The sequence below is a fragment of the Rattus rattus genome, chromosome 7 (assembly GCF_011064425.1).
Source record: "Rattus rattus isolate New Zealand chromosome 7, Rrattus_CSIRO_v1, whole genome shotgun sequence".
NCBI classification, from domain to species: Eukaryota; Metazoa; Chordata; class Mammalia; order Rodentia; family Muridae; genus Rattus; species Rattus rattus.
In genome coordinates, this window is record NC_046160.1 from 11,984,389 (window position 1) to 12,005,495 (window position 21,107).

General features: G+C 43.6%; 1 protein-coding gene across 1 annotated transcript in view; it reads left to right on the plus strand.

Moving 5' to 3' along the window:
• The first annotated feature begins 282 nt into the window (after nt 1-282).
• The window catches only part of Thumpd2 (THUMP domain containing 2), a 38,340-nt gene continuing 17,515 nt past the window's right edge, over nt 283-21,107 (plus strand). The window contains exons 1-6 of the mRNA XM_032908809.1: nt 283-420; nt 9,677-9,812; nt 11,069-11,478; nt 12,287-12,364; nt 15,449-15,501; nt 20,559-20,646. Coding sequence (XP_032764700.1) covers nt 295-420; nt 9,677-9,812; nt 11,069-11,478; nt 12,287-12,364; nt 15,449-15,501; nt 20,559-20,646 — 891 coding nt within the window. The 5' untranslated portion in view covers nt 283-294. The remainder of the gene's footprint in view (nt 421-9,676; nt 9,813-11,068; nt 11,479-12,286; nt 12,365-15,448; nt 15,502-20,558; nt 20,647-21,107) is intronic.

A 21,107-nucleotide genomic window follows, 5' to 3' on the forward strand; every position in this document is an offset into this window, starting at 1 on the left:
CTACTTACCTAGGTAATAAGTTTCGGGAGCACAGAAGCATTTTGTTGGAGAACACGAATTTCTGCTCTTGCCCCCGAGTTTACCGGTTTGGTCCAGTCTTTGGTGAAGACAGTGATGACAGCCTCCCCCAGGATCCTTGGTAATCAGATTCCTGGCTGCAGGAGGCTCGGTGTAGTTTCCAGGACGCCCCATAGGGGGCGAGCCTGCGAAGCGGACGCTCAGCGCGTTCCTCCGAAGGCGCCCGGGCGCGCTCTCAAGCTCACGTGACCCGGTCTCGGGTCGCGCCCGAGCACCATGGCGGCGGCCGGGGCAGACCCGGGTTCTGAACCCGCTGGCGGGGCCCAGTTCTTCTGCACCGCGGGCCGTGGCCTGGAGCCGTTCTTGATGCGGGAGGTGCGCGCGCGGCTGGAGGCCACGCAGGTGAGTTGGGCTCACCGTGCGCGGTGGGCTCCGTCCCCACCGGGTCCCCTCTTGCGGTCAGCTTGGGACTCAGGCCCGGGAAGAACTTGTGAACACTTGGCACACCATCCCTGTGTGCAGTGGGCCCAACCCAGCTTCTTCTGTGACTGCAGAGAGCAACCGGCTGCTCTGGTGGTTTCGTTCTTTATCTAGTATGGTCACTGCACATTGTCACAGCCAAAGTTTTAAACAGAGGGGTGCTGAAGCCAGTTTTGTCCCGGATTCCTAAAAAACAAACTGAAATGGCACTAGCTGGAGTTAGAATTCTTCCTTTATACCTTAAACGCAAATATACTTTCCGGTCTTACTGGTTTGAGTCTTGTTACTTGACAAGGTTGGGTTTTACATTGTAGGATGGCTATGAGACGTGACAAGTACACCCCAAAACACGTGTTAAACAGTAGCTAGAACAAGAACTGCCTGCCTCGTAGCTACCCATGCGTTTCAGTGAGTGATTAATGAACAGATCTCAAACATACTAGACTTTGATAACAAGGGAAAGGATGTTGTAGGGGAGGTCGGTACATTTGTGTGTGATGTGTTCTTGGAAAGGGAAAGGTTGCAAAAAGCAAAACTAGCTGCTCACCTCTGGGAGCAGTGTTCAAAGCCCACAAAAGGATTCTCTGCTGTGGTAGGGTTCCAGATGTGGATGGTGGAGATGCAGATGCAGTAGTGGGAGTGGCCAAGAATGGCATCAGCCACATTAGACTACTGAATTTAATTGTCGCTAAATAGTAGACCCTCCATTCATCGAGGACTTAAGGTTTGTTTCGTTTTTAATTGTGTGTATGCTCATATGAATACAGAGTTCGGGTGAAAGTTCGTCGTCTCCCTAGAGCTGGAGTTACAGGTGATTGTGAGCCGCCCTGCTGGCTGCTGGGATGCAAACATGGGTCCTCTACAAGAGTAATACCTGGTCTTAACCAGGTGAAGCCGATGATGTATTCAAGTCATGCAATTACAAAATGATGATGGTGATATTCAGATTCTGAAATCAAGCATCACTATATGATGTCCAACCCAGCCACATGTGGCCATATATATGTTGCAGGGCATTTGATCACGCTGTGAACCCCACGATTGTGTTAGTTACTGAAAAAAAGCAAAACAAACAAACAAACATATATACTATATTGCCTTTTAGCACATACCTCTAATCCCTCTGGCTGGAATACAGACACACTCTTAGCACACATCTTTAACCCCAAACAATGAAGGTAAAGTTAGTTTATACAAGGAGGTAGCCAAGTTTGAAAGTGACATCTAATTGAATGGCAGACAAGGTGACCAATCAGAGATTTCACAGAATAAGGACTCACCCAAAAACTCTCCAGCAGAGAGGAAAGGTAAGCTACTTGAGCAAAGGCAGAGAGAGGAGGAAGAAGAGGAGGAGGAGGAGGAAGGGGAGGATGAGGAGACCATTTTACCAGGACAGTTATAAACAGGTTGCATAGAGAGAGAAAACAAGCTAGACACAGGTGAAGACAGAAGGAGACAGAGAATGAGAAGGAGCTAGAAGATTAGAACAGATTCCCAAACTTAGTTTGAGGCCAAGCAGAGCAGTTCAGGATCCTGAGGCTGAGAGGGAGAAGCCAGATTGAATCAGTTAGGTTGGAAAGGAGTCTAAGCCAGAACAGCTGAGTTGAACCAGCCAGCCAGGGTTCAAAAAGGAGCTAGAAAGGGTGAGTGAGTTTATTTAGCAGTAAGTCCCAAAGACTGCAAACATTCTAGGCCTAGATTAGATTGTACAGAGGCTAGAAGCTTCCAGGACTAGGCCTAGGTTAGCAGACAGAAGTGGTAAACCTCCGAGACAATTATATCTGGTGAATAAAAGTTTCTTTGACATAGTGAGGCCCAGGAATTTGTTTTGTTGGTGAGTTTAGTGTGCAAATGAGAAGTTGTTCTTCAATCTGGCTATTTTAAGATTTTTAGAATAAGTATTCTGTTGGTCTCCTTGAAAGACAGTATCTTTCGAGGAAAACTTCCAACGGCAAATGAAGGCCTGTTTAGACCAATCCCTGGCCCTTTGCTGGACTGTCAGGCAATGTGCTCTCCCTCAGGCCTGTGTAAGAATGAGTTCTGGGTAAGCAGGGCCATCTATAGTTTGCCAAGACTTGTAGGATCAAAAACCAGGGTCTTGTGCAAGGCATTTGAAAACACCATGGCTGAAACAGCATTTTAAATGACGTGCTTTTGCAGGAAGCAGCTGTGGAGTGTTAGATATTAGGGCAGTCCAACTGCACAACTGACTGACTATCCTTGATAAAAGAAGCCAGAGCATTAGAGAAGGGTCTATAGCACTTGGAGTCAAATTCCCCCAGACCCCAACACCTTAGCTTATTTAAAGGAAAAACAAACATTAAGAGGGTTATTTGTAGAAAATGATTCGCAATCATTGATATCAGTGTTTAACAATTCTACAACAATAAGCTTACCTTCTGCCCTAGGGTGGGTTCCCCTGATCTGTCTCACCTTAATATCTGAGGATATTAATATCTAAGACAACCTCCCTGCATGGTCGCTCAAGTCTAAATACAAAGTGGTGCTTTTAACTTGCTCATGTGAGTTGCACAAGGATACTTAAAAATCATTCTTGTGGGGCTGGAGAGATGGCTCAGAGGTTAAGAGGACTGGCTGCTCATCCAGAGGACCTGAGTTCAATTCCCAGTACCCACATGGTAGTTCATGACCATGTATAATGAGATCTGGTGCCCTCTTCTGGTGTGCAGGCACACATGCAGGCAGAACACTGTATACATTAATAATAACTAAATAAATCTTTTTAAAAGAAAAAAAATCATTCCATTCTTGTGGTGAGAAGAGTCTCCTAGAAGTTTAGGTTTGCTGGAAGAACATTAATATTCAAAACGTCTGAATTTATAAAAACAGAATAATTCAGAAGTGACTGTTTACTTTCAGAAGGTAATCACTCAATTTTAATCAGTGTTTTTATGACTTTAGTGAATGTTAAGACTCCCCGGGGAAGCTTGTTGAAGGTGCGTATCCCTGGGTGTGAGTAGGCTGCTGGTGAGCCCAGGTGTTTGCATTTGAACAGGAAAACAATGCCCTCCCTTCCCAGGGACTGTCACTCAGGTAAACCCTCCGAAGCAGCTTGCAGCAGTAAGTCTCCTGTGTACTCCTTTCCTGTTTCTCTTGGACACAGAAACAAACAGAGTAATCCGGCGAATTCTCTGTGCTCATCACCAGCTGCCTTAGAGATCAACGCACAGTGAGTCCTGCTCCATTCATCCCTCCTGCCACACGTCCAACCCATGGGATTTGTGTGTCTAAATTATGATGTTCATAGCAGGGTCTACAGTGTAATGTAAAGGGATGGTGAAGGTTTTGAAAATGTCCCCTTATCACTTACACAGCTAAAAAGATTATTCCTTATCAAGAATACCTAATTAGTATTCGAAGCTGAATTTGTTTATAATACCACTTTAGGTTTCTGTGTGTGTAAGTATGGATTTAAATGCCATCCACACGTTGTGATTGGTTGATACTCTTTTTCATCTAATCTGTAAGTTTACCTCTGTTTCTCTTGGAATTTTCCTGTTAAAGTGACTGGGTTGTTTGCCCTTACACTAAGCAGTCTGTAAAATAAAAGCGGTGTGCCTCACAATCAGCTTCCGTCACATTTCCTGTTGACTTGATTAGTCACATGTGACTTCTATGATTTTATTTTTTTTTTTTTTGTCTTTGCTGTTGTATTTATATCTCTTAAAAAATATTAAGCTGTTCTCAGCTCAACAGGGCCAGTTAGCTCCACATGACCGTCCATCGCTGTGCTATCCAGTAGGGTTTCTAATAGCCTGTCAGTGGCTAAAGTTAATTAAGAATCCACTTTTCAGACACCTTGTTGATGCTCCAGGTGTTCATAAACTACACATCCTGGATTGGATGCAGAGTCACCCTAGTCTCCGCTCCCTAACTGTGGAGGTTTGGATGAGGTTGGTCCCTCCTAGACTCATATATCTGAATGTTGGGTTCCCAGTTGTTAGTCTGTTAAGGAAAAATTAAGAGATGTGGCTTGGTGAAGGAGGTGTGTCACTGGGCTTCAAGGTTTCAAAAGCCCATGCTAGGCCCAGCCTGTTTCTCCCTCTTTCTCTGTGTCTGTGTGTGTGTGTGTGTGTGTGTGTGTGTGTGTGTGTCTGTCTGTCTGTCTGTCTGTCTGTCTGTCTGCCTGCCTGCTGCCTGCCTGTCTGACTGTCTGCCTGCTGCCTGCCTTTCTTTTTTTTTTTTTTTTTTTTTTTTTTCCGGAGCTGGGGACCGAACTCAGGGCCTTGCACTCTGCCTGCCTGCTGCCTGCCTGCCCACCCGCCTTTCTACCATGATCCCCACTATGATGATCATGGACTTGCCCTCTGCAACTTTAAGCAAGCCCCCAATTAAAAGCTTTCTTTTAAAGCTGCCTTGGTCATGGTGTGTCTTCACAGTAATAGAAGAGTAACTAAGACACCGACACTCCAATGCCATGAGTTGATGTATTATTCCTCTATGTCTTGATTCTTTTGTATTACTATAAATGAATACTGCAGATTGAATACTGTACAGAGAAAAGAAATGTACTTTTTTACAGTCCTGGAGGTTCAGAAACCCAAGAGTGAGGGACCATATCTGTGAGAACGTCTAGATTTCCAGTACAGAAACATTGGGGCATTTGGGAACCTAGGACTGCCTCCTCTGTCTTTCCTGCAAACTGGGTTCCTATAATTTGGTTAGCCTGAAGGATTCCCATGTTCCAATGGTTGGGTAGATGTCTTTAAAGGTATGTGGGTATTTTAAAATATTTAATACATACATTTAAGTCACTCTCAGAAAAAAATCTATAATGGCTTAAACACTAATTTTTGGTAAGATCATAGAGCAATAGTTGCCTTTAAAATAAGATTGAACATAGTGGAGGCGATGCTTTGCCAGCGAAGCAGAGGCTTCTGTCGATGGACTCATTGATCTTTACAAATCCACACAGCAGAGACTATTAACCCAAGCCTTTAGGAGACCAAATAGTTTTTCATTTCTAATAGCGTCACGACAGTGGGAGATAGTTAGAGCTAAGGGGGTTATTCTGTAGTTATTTCTGTGGGACAGAATGATTATATAAACCTTTTCAAGGTTCTGTGCATTCCTTTTCTTTCAATTTGATGCCATTTTGAAAATTAAACCTATTTTTAAATTCTGTCTTATAAACTGAACCAAAACAAACTTAGATGCCACCACAGATCACTTGGTACTTTAACAATCCATTCTAGGTCTAAACAGTATTAGTGGGATTAGGACTTTGGGGCCTCCCAGGGATACTGTGGTTTACCTAAATTTAAACATCCACTAATCTTTAGGCTAAACTTGAGTCCATAAATGTAAAAGGAAAGACAAAAATGCTAGCTACTTAAGACATGCTAGCAAGGACGAGTTCTCAGTTTATCTGCAGAAGTGTTAGATATTAGACCAGTGGTTTAGACACTTCATTTTCATTTGATTCAAAATGGGAGAAACAACTTGTAAATAGCTTTTCAAATAACAAACACTGAGGTGAAAATGCTACATTACCCCACAATATTATACTTGAGTTTGATCAACTAGAAGCACTAAACCAAGGTCTACGAGATCCTCATAGTTCCCTATGAGGCGCTTGCTACCAACCCTGACAGTCTGAGTTCAGTGGAAGGAGAGAGCTCACTCCACAAGTTAACCTCTGACCTCCACATATACTCTGACACTCTGACCACGCACACACACACACACACTCACACAAATAAATAGGTGTTAAGAAGTAGTGGTGATGGCGGTGCCAGAGGGATGGCTCCGAGCTTAAGAGAACCAGCTGCTCTTCCAGAGGACCACAGTTCAGGTCCTAGTGCCTGCATTCAGACAGCAAACACCAGCTTCCAACTCCAAAGGGTCCCATGTGGTCTCCATGGGCACTCAAACCACACACGGCGTACAAGTAAATAACATTTTAAATGAAGAGATAAGTTGACAGGCTAGGGAGATGCTAAGAGCACAATATTGTTCTCACAGAGGCTCTGAGTTAGATCCCAGCACCCACATCATATGGTTGACAATTGCCTGTAATTTCAACTCCAGGAGACTTCAACACCTATGACCTCTTGTGTCACCCAAACACATATGTGCTTATCTACACACATAATTACAGATAGTAAAAATACATCTTACCCTAAAAGCAATGAAGAAAGCTGGAGGACAGGGGAAATACTAGCTTTAGCAGTTGATGAATTTTCTTTTGTTTGTTTGTTTTTGTTTGCTTGCTTATTTTGGTGTTTTGTCTGCACGGATGTCTGTGGGAGGTGCTAGACCCCACAGTAGTTGTCAGCTGCCACATGGGTGCTGGGAATGGAACCCTAGTCCTCTGGACAAGCAGCCAGTGCTTCAGCCGAGTTAATGAATTCTTAAATACTGAAAGTCATTCTCCCTCCTCCTTCAAGATGATGCTGATATTAACAAAGAGGAAAATGCTTGTATTCACATACGTGACTGTGATTGTCACAGTGATTAAATCAGTAAACTACTTCTGATGGAGTGCTTCTCACAGGTAAAAAGTCTAGTGGACCTTACGTAAATTCTAAAGATGGTAGGTAGCACTGCCTTGAGTTTTGATTCTGGACTCAGTATTTTAATCGATCGACATAGTGTTCTCATGTCTTGATATAACATCAAACTTTCAGTTATGTCCATTGATGCTCTTGTCAAACCTTTCTTTTAAAGAGAGGATATTTTAAGAAAATCTTACTGTATAAGCTGGTTGCCTTAAGAGTCAAACAAGTAAAAGAAGCAAAAACCATTGGACAGGTAGGAAGTATAATCGTCTAGATCCCCAGCCACTTAAGTAAAAGCTGTGGTCTAGATTTTTATGTTCGTTGTCTTGTTTTTATTACTTTAATCTCTTTTAAAATGTGTATCAGTGTTTTGCTGTATTTAACTCTCATATTTATGCAGTACTGCTAGAGGCCAAAAGAGGGCATCAGATCCCCTGGAACTGGAACTAGAGGTTTGTAAACAGCCATTTAGGTGCTAGGAACCTCCTTTGCAAAAACACCAAGTGCTCTTAACCACTGAGCCATCTCTTTTGTCCCTGTTACTTCAGTCTTCAAACCATTCGCCTCCAGTAAAGTCGTTTTGTTTTCTTCAGGATCTTAGGATTTTAGGTTAAGTTGCATGATGACCTTTCTATAGATAAGATTTATGTTATGTGTATTGATGTTTTGACTGCATGTGTCTCTGTACACCATATGTGGGTCATGTGCTCACAATGGTCAGAAGAAAACGTTGGATCCCTGAAACTGAACCTGGAGCTACAAGAGTCTGTGTGTCCCTGAGTGGGTGCTGGGGGTCAGACTAGCTCCTCTAAAGGAGCAACCAAAGGAGCACTGGTAACTGCTGAGCCATCGCTCCCCCTGAATGATAACTTCTTACGCGTGTGATTTCTTGGTTCATTCTGCATGCTGTGGCAGAATAGCTGGGACTGGGTACCCTGGAAAGAGACGAGATTTATTTGACTCAACACTGTGGTAGCAGAAAGTTGAAATAGCGTGGATAGTGACTGAAATGACCACGTCCATCTGTACAGTGAGATGGAGAAGCTCAGAGAGCCTGTCTGAAGGAGCAATGTGTCTGCCTGAGATGTGTGGGATCCAGCTTCTCTTATAGCAACCTGCTTTTCTGGAAAGTAGCGGCCGTCAGGAGACCCAGCAGCGGTAACCATGTGACCAGCACTGGCTTCAAGGCCGTTGTGACCCACTCGCTGCTTGCTAGGGCAAATCTAAAAGTTCTGCCAGCTTCCTGTGTTGCCACAATGACCAGCCTCCCTTACTTGACCCTTGGGGTTGGGGTACACATACTCAGCCTGTCACACAAGGTACAAGAATTCCGTGGTGCCTTAGTTCCAGATAGCGTAGGATTGTGTCAGTCAGCCGTGACCATTGTGAAGAAAAGAACTCCAGGACAATCAACATCCTTCCTGAACTTAATGACGGCTGGGAAGTTTAGGATCCCTTTGGCACCACATGCAGTTTCCCACACCACATTCAGTTCCCTGTGACTCAGTGAGTTTGCCATCCTCCCTCCCCAGTGTACCACATGCTCATCCCAAAGACTTTTCTGTGTGGTGTGTGCGTGCCTCACTCCTGTCTCTTCTGTGTGCTGTGTGCCTCACTCCTGTCTCTTCTGTGTGCTGTGTGCCTCACTCCTGTCTCTTCTGTGTGGTGTGTGTGCCTCACTCCTGTCTCTTCTGTGTGGTGTGCGTGCCTCACTCCTGTCTATTTTCCTGTTCCGTGACCACGTGCCTCATCGTTTCTGCCTCAGTAATCTATTTCTCCCTCCAGCATCACATTCCACACCAGTCTTTTATGCCCCTTCAAGGTAATTTTTCTGTCAGCTAAATCATCGCGGTCGTAGCTCTCATCAGAATTCTTTAATGGCTGTCCATTACCATCTGCAGCACTCAGGATTTCATGGTCATACATCAGGCTGGCCTAAGCCGTGCCATCCGTCCCCCTGACATTATCAATCAGCGTAATTCAGCCAGCGCCGCCAGGATCTGACAGTTCGCCGCAGCCAGGTTTTTGCTGCTCCTGCACCTGCTCCTGTTTGTGAGAATGCTGTGTTTCCTGCTCTGACAGGATCCTTCCCCAAGATTTAAAAATGGCGGCTTCCGCATTCAATGCTAAAATACTGTACATCTAATAAGCTCCGTCTGATAAACTTTTCCGTTCTTTTGGGTTTGATATGGGGTCGTCCTACGAGTTTTATATCTGTTTACATGTCTGTTGCATTACTGTTCGATATTTACTGTAGGTTAGTACCTTCCCTAGTAGACAATAGAAATATTTAAGAACCATCTGCCTTGGTCTAGACAGCTGGCTTGCGCTATGTAGGACGCCTTTCTGTTGCCCACTTTTAAGCAGTGCTTGAGGTTAGTTACTAAATATTTTGTCTCCGTATTTTCCAGTCACATGGGTGTGCACTTCACAAGAAGTAGCATGAGAGTCTGACTCCACGACCTCGAACAGATTGTTTAGCCTACCCTAAATGTCCGTTTCCGATGTAGAAAACGGTGTTGTTTAAAGAAAAAGCACGTGTTGGCAGTGCCTGCTGTAGAACCTAACCTAAGACAGATGCTCCACAATGATCAAAGGGGGAAAGTGGTCCTTATTCTAACCTGCAACCATAGTAATATCTGTTTTTCTGTGCCTAGGTTGAATATATTTCAGGAAAAGTGTTTTTCACTACCTGTTCAGATTTGCCCTCGATGAAGAAGTTAAAGTCAGCGGAAAGACTGTTTGTGTTGATTAAGAAGCAGCTTCCCATTGCGGTCTCCTCCCTGCACAGAGGTACAGTGGCCCTGCTTTCACCCACCTGCTATGTAACACCGAGGTAACCCACTCAGCAGTGTGTGCCTCTGTTTCACACTCTGGGTGCATCCGTGCAGTGTCAGTTACAGACGTCTCAGTACCCAGAATTGTCCCATAGCTGTAGCAGGCTCCATGGCTTCTCTGGAACCTGCTGCCTGCCCTCTGGGTTTTATTGTTCGTGGGTTTTCTTTCTAGGGATAAATATGCTCCTTCGTATTAATTTGATTTTTCGAAGCATGTAATATCCAGAATACAATTAATTATGCATCACAAGTTGATAAAAACTGTCATCTTATAAATGTTAACTGAGTGATATAGTTGGAAAATTACTACGTCATAAAATTTTCTTCTGCTAGAACATTATGTGTTTTCAACAAACTTATAACCATGTATTAAGGGAGCTTAGATTTCTTAACTACTCACTAACTTTAAAATTATGTTGTATAAATAATTTCAAGATCGTGATTAAAGACATTTTAAAAGGCAGACCCTGCAGGATTTAATACTGTCTAACTTCACTCTGACTGCTATGTGCATGAGACATCAAAGAGATACATAAATCTATAAGAAGCTATTTTAAGGGAAAATGTAAATTACAGAAATCAAGGCTTGGAGAAAGAACATTAGAAAAATCCTGAGGCCTTATGGGTAGCATAGCTTCTTTCCAGTCATCTGCACATTGTCATCTAGAAGGAAATAGAGTGTTAACTTTCAGATCATCTTGGTGGCTTTTGTTTATAAGAAAAGATTAAAGTTCACAGGGCAGGCTGACAACCCTCAACTCATAAGTGACTTGTGTACATGAAGTTTAATTTCATGGAAACTCGTCTTAAGATTTATGTCAAATTTTTTGTGGTCTTAGATGAAACCCTGTCTTGAAAAATCAAAAAATAAAAACTTAAAAACCCTCACAATCTAGCTGAGTATATTATCACTGGTTAAATGGCTTTGCTAAGCTAATACATGGGATTTCTATAAATTTGATAAAACTTTGAGCTCTGAATGTAAAACAGTGAAATTTATTCTGCTTTATATTCTTAGGGTAAATTGTATAAATTCCAAATAAGAGTGAAATTTTGTTCATGAAGCAATTCTTGTTTGTGTAGCAATTTAGCAAAACATTAAGAAATATGTTAGAAGAAGGAAATAAAGGTCGTTAAACCTGGGGCTGGGGATGTAATAGACAGTTGTCTGTAAAGTGTGAAGATGGGTAAGCTGAGGTTTTGCTTATTTAGGAAGAATACTTAATGAGATGCAAAGATTTATAAGCGATGACCCAGGAAGCTGGCTGAAGGCGATTTCACTCTGGAGAAAACTTCTCGACCATGATACAAACGGAGAAAAGGTTTCTCAAGGGGATGCTAACCCACTAAAACGGAAAGCAGGAGAAAATGACAGTATCACTCCTAAGAAATTGAAATTAGAGGAGATGCAAGTGGTTGACAAGAGTCACGGGGAAAGCCAGCAGGACCAACCACAAGGCCCACCGGAGCAAGGGGAAACTCTCGCTAGAACGGACGAGCTCCAAGAGCAAAGACTCCGTAGAGCCTCGGAGACGACGGCGCATGCTCAGAGCCCGGAGGACTTGACCTTCAGGGTTTCCTGTCGCTGCAGCGGGAGTATCAGAAAGGTTGTCACCGGACAGGTATGCTCATCTCCCAAGCGGGCTCCTCTTAACAGAACAGGTAACAGGGCCCAGACAGGACATGAGGTCCGACTGCATAGAACTGGACGTCTTTAAAAGTGCAAGTCCCTTTTCACCTTAGCTCCAGAGGCTCCAGAGGAACGGGTCTGCTATTGCGTGTACCGGTTGCTTTTGCTTTCTGCATAAAGGCTTCTCCAGGGTCATCGGTGTCCTCTGCATGTGTGCATCCCAGTGCTGTGGTCCTAGTAAGCTGAGAGTTCTTCTTACTGCATCCGTATGCCTACGGAGGGCCACCCTGATTGTGTGATGCTCTTAGGCATGTCACGGGGGCCAGACCACAAGTACACCAATGCACACAAAGTCTGACACCTGCTTCCATCCCATGACCTCATCCGCTGGCCTTTACAAAGTTCCATAACAAAATTGGTCTGGTTTTTTAGCTAAACTTAGAACCACACAAAGCTTGAGTGTAATGAAGCCGATCTGGTCATGTAAACATAGGATGGTCATGCTTAACTTTCAGTGTGTGTTCATTCCTTTATTAGAAGGATCACACGTAGCAGGTCATGGTCTTACGTCACACATCTAAGATTGCCAGAGTAGAGATCCCAAGGGGTTCGAAAGATGGAGAAAGTAAAATTCAGCCCCATTGCCTTGCGAAGGCAATCTTTGGAGGCATATTTTAATATCACTGAATGCCATTGCTGATATGACTTGGTTTCCCCAGCCTGCCAGCTTCTGTGTGTTTTAAGTTTTCATCTTCCTTACATTCTCACCTTTTTTCTAACTGGCCTCTCTCATCTTGCAGGAGGCAGGAAGAGTGGCTGGACTGGCTCTCACGAGGCAGTTTGCTTGGAAAGCTGATTTGAGGAAGCCAGACTTAGAGGTAATGGACATCTGTCTCAGTTTCTGTACAGCAGCATCGCCTCCTGTCCATGCCTCTCATGCAGCCTTAGTCATACAAGTCATGTCTGCATGGATCCTGCCGCCAAACAGTGCAGAACGTGTCTTCCCCAGACTGGAGTCCCTCTGCAACCACTGAAGAAAAGCTCCACAGTGATGTTACAGAGACACTGTGGTCTTCACGAGGGTGACACATCGCTTTCAGGAGATGCTGCTGGTGGCTTTGTTGGGCTTCTGGGATTATATTTATCTTTTATTGGGAACAAATGTATATAGAGGGTAACAAAAAAAAATAGCCTTCCCTAACTTTGGAAAACATTTTCTAAATTGATTTGGCAGACAGGCAGTTATTTTCATGATTTCTGAATAAGTTTATTCCATGTGATACAACTTTATAAGGGACAGACTTGACCAAGAAAGTCAGAACCCTTCGTGAATTGGGTTTTTGTCCCCCACTCTCTTATTTGATGTTTTTCATCTCTAAAATGTAATACCCGCCATAAATCCCATGGTCTACCCAAAATATTTGGTCCCAGATTATTTGACATTGTGTTGTCTGTCCTCTTCATCTTCTCAGTTTTCTCCTTCTGTCCTCTAGCTCCATGTATTGTCAACGTCGTCCCCCACATACCATCAGCTTAGCTCCTACTGCAATTAAATAATAGCTATAATGGGTTAAAGTAATCGTGCAAAAGCATAATTGGTATCAAAACAACAAACAGTAAAATGTGTGACTCAAGCTGATAAAGAATCGAATCTTAAATTCAATCCCATAAAGTTGATAGGAATTCAGTTTTTATATTGAGAGAAGCAGTTCCTGATGTATGGTATGTGAAAATGAGATCAAGATATATAAAAATGTTAACAGAGCTCTATTTTTATTGGATATTTTATTTGCTTACATTTCAAAGGTTATCTTCTTCCCCAGTTTCCCCTCCAGAACCCCCCTAGCCCATCCTCCCTCTCCCTGCTTCTATGAAGATGCTCTCCCAACCACCCACCCACTCCCACTTCCCCACCCTGGCATTCCCCTATACTGGAGCATCAAGCTTTCACAGGACCAAGGGCCTCCCCTCCCATTCATAACAATGCCATCTGCTGCTACATATGTAACTGGAGCCATGGGTCCCTCCATGTAGACTCTTTAGATGGAGGTTTAGTCCCTGGGAGCTCTGGGGGGTCAGGTTAGTTGATATTGTTGTTTTTCCTAGGGGGTTGCAAACCCCTTCAGCTCCTTCAGTTCTCCTAACTCCTCCATTGTGGTCCCTGTGCTCAGTCCAGTGGTTGGCTGTGAGAATCCACCTCTGAATTTGTCAGACTCTGGCAGAGCCTCTCAGGACAGCTATAGCAGGCTCCTGTCAGCATGCACTTCTTGGCATCTGCAACAGTGTCTGGGTTTGGTGTCTGTGTATGGGATGGATCCCCAGGTGTGGCAGTCTCTGGATGGCATTTCCTTCAGTCTCTGCTCCACACTTTGTCCCTGTATTTCCTCCCTTGAGTATCTCATTTCTCCCTTCTAAGAAGGACTGGAAGGCATCCATGCTTTGGTTGTCTTCTTCTTGAACTTCATGTGCTCTGTGATTTGTATCTTGGGTATTCTGAGCTTTTTGGCTAATATCCACTTATCAGTGAGTGCATACCATGTGTGTTTTTCTGTGATTGGGTGACCTCACTCAGGATGATATTTTCTAGTTCCATCCATTTGCCTATGAATTTCATGAAGTCATTGTTTTTGATAGCTGAGTAGTACTCCATTGTATAGATGTACCACATTTTCTGAATCCATTCCTCTGTTGAAGGGCATCTGGGTTCTTTCCAGCTTCTGGTTATTATAAATAAGGCTGCTATGAATATAATGGAGCATCTGAATAGAAATCTATTAAATAATTTTGCTACAATGCATAATCAATACAATTGGAAAGCTCAACTATAATGTGTTACATTTCATGCTAAAAAATTATCCATATTAGAATGACTCTGGTGAAAGTGAACCTGACCTTAGGGACTGGGCTGTGGCTCAGTGGTAGAGCATTTACCCAGCATGTGTGAGGCTCTGGGTTCAGTGTTCAAACTGTAGCAGCAAGGATGGGGAAAGACACTTTGGGCGAAAGTCCCATTTGGTTCACCATGTTAGAATGGTCTATAAACCTCATCAGATTATAGAAGTAAGAGAAACTCCCATATTTTAGCTCGATGTCGTCTAATAACGATGGCACATTAAACTCTATCCAGGACCTCACAGAAGGAAGGATTGAGGCTAGAGTTTTGTTTTCTTTTGTTTTCTCAGCTTGCCACAAGCTGGAATCATTTGAGAAGAGAGATCTCAATGAAAAGACAGCTGGTTCCTCAGCTGGTTCAGGCATGGGTCTGTGAGGCCTTTTCTTGATGATCAATGCTCACTGTGGGTAACAGCGCCACTCTGTCTGTTGGTCCTGACCTGCACAGGGAAGCAGGCTCAACAAACCTTTGGAGCAAGCCGATAAGCAGCGGTCCTCCCCGGTGTGCACTTGGGTTCCTGCCTCCAGATTCCTCCCGGAGCTCTTGCCCTGACTTTCCTCAGGGATGGAGAGTGGCCTGAGAGATGTACAATGAAATAAAGCCCTCTCTCCCCAGATTGCATTTGGTCCGTAGAAACCTAGGACACTGCAGATAGTAGAGAAGAGGGCTCCCCAGCTCACAGAAGCTTCCTTTGCCTGAGCTGTCTGCAGTAGGCAGCTCTACATGGCTGTAAGTCTTGCTTGAAGTTAGACCAGATTTGAGGAAGTCTTAGCCACCCAACTCTATCCAGTTACTTTAGTCCAGAGAGTCCCAGAGCAGAAAGATCTGAGTTCTTTGACATAGGACTCTAGAGCTCACCCACCACCTAAGACCTCAGATTTTTATTTTTATAAAATGAACTGAAATTTGGTCCACCTCTGGTTAAGGACAAAAGATAATAGAGTTTTTCCAGACATCTTGGCATCTCTTATTAAAATACAAGTCATATGAACTCAAAACAAATGCTTCCGATTGTCAATAGCTTGATGTGGTGTTTTCTTGTGCTGTTCTGACACCTGTGTCCTTTCAGATCTTCATGCACCTGAGTGACGCCTACTCTGTGGTGGGGATTCCTCTGCTCAGGTAATGGCTATGTTTGTAGAAGTAAGAACTTTTGTTTATGTGGTTCAGACTATTGATACAGCAGGGGAGACAGTTTGCCGAGGTCTGTGCTTGGGGATGGGTCTTGATCTGTGTGGTTAGAGCTGAGAAAGGTTGACCACAGTCTCCCATGGATTACAGGGTAAATCTTGAATCGATGCTTTTCTGTTCAGCAGTCTGGACAGGCCCATGTGTAAGCAAAGGTTGTTTGTCTGCTGGCGTCCTGGTGATAGAATTTAAGAAGAAAATCAAGCATAGTTATTTAAGTGCATATTGAGCATTCTCCAGATTTTATAGCCGTTATTGTTTTATTACGAGTGGCTATTGCTCATTTTAAAAATCATTTTCAAGTGTCTCTCTACACATGCAGAGTACTAAATAAGTTCAAATCCTTTTTTTTAAAAAACATTTCTACTGAATTCTTAGTGGGCAACAGTTGCTTTTTCTAGGTGTTTTGGGAAGAAAGCTGGTTGGGTGTAAGTAGTGACTTAGGCTCTTGAAAGCATGTGAGTAGCCGTGGCATTTAAAAATGTCTGTGTGTCTAACCCTGTGCACACAGTACAGTGAGTGACATACCCTTTTCTGCCAGTTCTGCCTTTGCCTTGTGCTCCTATTTTCTCAGCCTTACACGGGAATGTATTTTTGAAAACACTTAGGTGATTATAATGGCTCTTCTTGTGCAGCTGGCAGCACAAGGTTGAGAGCTCTGCCCACGCCCAAGAATGCTGAATGACCGTGTCCCTGCTTATTGCTGGTCACAGACAGGCTCTGCCTGTGTCTCTCACCACCAAGGACCAGGAGTTAGATGAGGTTCTTGGTACCGCAGCCACTGTGAGATTGTCACCTGGCTTGGTGGCCTGCTGCTTTCCCTGGGCCACAGTTACCTCACAGCCAGCTCTTCAGACCCAAGCGTTGCCTGCTGTATGCCGTATGATGTCCAGGCTGCCCTGCTGCAGGGCCCTCGACGACTTTAATCCCAGTGCTTCTGCCCATCTGGCTTTTTTAAAAATCCCCTAATTGCTGACAGAAAGAACAAGGGTTGCAGAATGGTTACATTTGAGCTATGTGTTTATCACTGATCACCAAAACAAAGGCCAAGTAAAACAGAGCATATTTTACAAGAATTCATAGCAGAAAGTAAGTCTCAGTCACTTTCTGTCTCTCTGTGTGTCTCACCCCTCCCACTCCTTCCCTCTTCTTTTCCCTGTCTCCCTCCCCCATCCTTGATGGTGGGGGTCAAACCCAGGGCTTCACACCCACATTCAATACAACAGATGTTGCACTTCTGAACTACATTCCCAGTCCTTCTCTACCTCCCCCAAAAAGGTGAGTCTAGAAATTGACTAGAAAAAGAGTATCTCAACCCTAGTAGTATGAAAATGCAGTAGTGATATATTTAGATTCTAATGCCAAATAAGCTAATATTTTAAATTTTCAATTATATATAAAACTTAAATTTTTATTCAGCAAATATATATAATTTATGTGTGTTTTAAAGTCATTAAATGTATTATTCCATAAATTTTCCATACTTGTAGTAACACAAGTCATGCATATAGCATTTCAAATAACAATTGATAATAAGCTAAAAGCTTAAAAGCACATATGTACTGGAAGATTAAGACTCAGAACTGGAACACACAGTGTAATGAAAAGTTACCACTGATACCCTGTGGTGAGTTGCATTCACTACCACAGTGAAAGAAGGAAGTGGCCTCAAAAGTGTCTCGCAGTTGACATAATGGTTTGTGTGAGTACGAACAGAAGAGGAGCATGATGACCATGGCCATGGAAGAGAGCATACGCTTAGGAAACACCATAAGATAGTCAGGATGTCCAGTGATCACATCTGAATGTCGTAGGAGTTCCTGAAAGGTTGCCTTTTTAAAGCCAAGAACTGTTTGGGTCTTTTGAAGAGCAGTTTGAAGTCTCAAAGGCATTAATTAACCCACACCAACATGGTCATGGTATCTCTTCTTTGCTATAAAATCAAGAAAGTAATAATACCTACTTTATAGCTGTCTTAGTTATCTATTGCTATGATAAGACACCGTGACCAAGACAACTTATAGAAGGAGTCATTTATTGGGGGCTTACAGTTCCAGAGGCTTAGAGTTCATTACCGCCATGGTGGGGAGCTTGGCACCAGGCATAGTACAGTAGCAGTAGCCGAGAGCTCTCACATCTTAGCCACAAGTAGGAGATAGAGAGAGAGATTGGGTTTGGTAACCTTTGAAACCTCAAAATTCATCTCCAGTGACACACCTCTTCCAACAAGGCCACACCTCCCAATCCTTCCTAAACAGTACGCCATCTGCAGAGCAAGCATTTGTATATGTGAGTCTGTGGGATCTGTTCTTATTCAAACCACCAAGCTAGCTTGTGGTTGGGGTTAAATGAGCCAGCCTGTGTGACAGTTTCTAAGATTCAGAGTTTGCTGACTACATTTTAATTTGTATTTTCGGGACCGTTCAGGAAGAAGAGGAATATTACTAGAGCTACAGGTATCCATTCAATTAGTTTGAGGTGAACAAGTATGTCTCTGAGTAAGATGGTTATTAAGTTCAAGAGATCCATTCTGGCAGTAGTGTGGCCCATGATAAAAGCTTGGCCAATTAGGGAAGAGTTAACTATTGGGTGGCAGATGGGCAAAGAACCTAGGAGACTTGAAAGATGTGATAACGTGTGCTTGTCATCTACATACAGCAGGATACCCTGGGTACATGGCGAATTCTAGGACCACCTAGACTGCATAGCACGACTGTGTCAGAAGGGGGAGGAAAGAGAGGGAGGAAGGAAGGAAAGAGAGAGAGGCAAGGAGGAATAAAAAGTATGAAAGATAAGAAAGGTGTGAGGGAATTAAGTAAGGCCTCCCCAGTGGACAAGAGAAGGAAAGATCTTCCAGGCTGATGTAGCAAAATTTCTGTCTCCCTTTCTTTGATACTTTTCTGTGTGTGCGATAAAATACTCTGTCAAAAGCAACTTAAGGGAGAAAAGTATCCTCTGGCATCCAGCTCGAGGTTACATCCACCACAGCAGAGAGACCTTTCATCCACAGGCAAGCGCAGAGCAGTGAGTGAATGCATGCAGTGCTTAGCTCGCCCTTCCACGTTCTACAGCCCAGGAGTCTGGACTCAGGCAATGGTTGTCACACGGGTGAGATGGGACTTCCCACACCAGTCGTGTAATCAGAATTCCCCACAGCCATTCTCAGAGGTTAACCTAAGTCCAGACAACCCACATGGGTCCTGGGTGTGCCTGCAGAGGGAGGGCTGTTCCTAGGCCTTGAGATGATACAAGCCACCCCCTCCTTGTGTTGACGGAGGCTGCTGTGTAAGCAAAAAGAAATTTATCTACACGGGGAGAACCAAAACCTGTATTTCCTTTTGAACAACTAAAAGCTGATTTAAAACAAATCCCGAACAAGTAGATCATTGCTTTTGTTCTTAGAGTTTGAGCTCTGCTTCCCCCTTTACTCTCCCATGCTGGTTTGAACCAGTCCATTTGTCATAGCCATAGCAGATTACAGTGTCTAGGTCTAAGGAGAATCAGAGGACATTTACATTTGACATATATGTCAAAATCGTCAGAGGTCCTATACAATCCCTGCCACTTGGAAGAAGACTGTAAACTTCTCAACTGAGGACCATTTCACCTCGGGGTCTCCTGATGGGTATTTGTAGGATAAGCTGATATGTTTTGCAGCAAGATAATTACCAAGTTTACTTTGTAGGAGTAAAACTCATTGATCAAAGTATTTTATGATCTATCCAATGCCAGTGTGCAGCCTGGAATTCAAAGCTATAAATACAGTGCTGTTTATAATGTAACTGTTATTTCCTGGAAAAGCTTCAATTAAAAGGCCATTTCCCGTGGGTTTACCACACAGAACCACCTAATTGTGACAGGCAGTACACAGTTGCAGTGTCTCATCTGGTTCGAAGAGTTCAAGAGGCATGAGGAAGATATAAACAATAATCTAAAGCCAGACAAAGATGAGAGAGAAACTGGTAACAGAAGTCAGTGTGGAGTTAGACCGAAAGGTTTTTAGAAGGATGCAGAACACTGTGGCACTGTGTGACAGCCCTCTCACTGGTTTAAAAATAAACCTACTCCCAGACACCCCAGCACAAATTCTTGAATCATAACCTATTTATCTTATCAAAATTGTAGCTGCAAAATGATACCCCTTACTCATTGCGTTAGAGAGATAGAAATGGAAGTTGGGGAGGCAGCTCGGTCTGTAAGGTGCTCACTATACCCTCCTGAGGACCTGACTTCATCCTTAGAACCCCAGATGACTTCCATTTGGAGCCCCAGCACTGGGGAGGCAGAGACAGCAGGTCCCTGCACTTGTTCTTCAGTCCAAGGCTGGTCAGCAAGCTTCTGGTCCCAGAGACCCTGTCTTGAGAAATAAAGTAGACTGATAGCCTCTGAGGAGCATTTCTCAAGGCTGACCTCTGACCTACTGACCTAGAACAACATAGAATGGCAGAAATGATACGTGATAGTTTGGCCGTACTCTTAACTGCTTTGAAGTCCGTCAGATGTAGAGGAGAGGTGGGTGTAGGGTGGGCCTGTGCTGCAGTTAAGAATGAGGGCAGACTCATTTGTATGCTTCTGCCTTGTTCTGCCCTCTGAGAAAGATGCAAATCAGCAGAAACCAAGCTTACAGGAGACACTTTAAATTCCCCATATTGCATCCAGATCACAAAGTCCTGCTCCTCTAGATGACGCCAGCTGTTCTGTGTAGAAAGGCAGGGAAGTGCTAAGTAAGAGGTTTCCTTCATGTGTAATTATGTTTCTGTAACTTGAACATAGGAGAGTTGTCTAAAAAAAATGTTATTCTTAAATACCACACTGGTTGATTAAGCAAATGGCCCAATGTAGAAGGTATTTATTGATGAGATTAAAATATCCTCTAGTTCAGAGAACATATCGGGTTGCTTTGTTAAAGTACTTCTCAGAGACAAAGTATTCTTTCTGTATCCTGTTCTTTAGCGTGCAGTAATATTTGATACCTCCCTTGTCTCTTGCAGAGTTCCCTTAGCCAGCAGAACTTACCTCCAGACAGCTGGGCTGCGGTCAACCATAGCGTGGGCTATGGCATCCATTGCGGAAATTAAGGTCAGGAAGATGCCTATATCCCTCTCAAGGCCAGCGAGGCCCTTCCCGTGTTAACTACACCGTCTCCGGCTAGCTGTTTCTGTTTTCTCCTTTCTCTCCTCTTTGTTTTTTATATTTTGCAGCAGCCATTTGATTTAAAAGCCATTGCAGCTTACACTTGTTTTTCGTTTAATTTCTTGCATTTCCTTTTCTGCATTGCAAGCACTGTGACTAAAAGAGGAATCGGGCTTTATTATTTCTGATCTTGTGAGTCATAATCCAAAAATGTGGCCTGTAAAGCCTTCATCTTTAAAAACGTTGGCTTTCTCTATGTCCAGCGTCTTCATCTGTCTATGGAAGTTCCACTGACAATGGGAAAATTGTAATTTCTCATTGAGAAATGTTCTGTGTGATCTCTGCGACCTGTGTTACTGTCTCAAAGCTATTCTGGAACTTCCTGCATTGCCGTATTTGCATTGTTG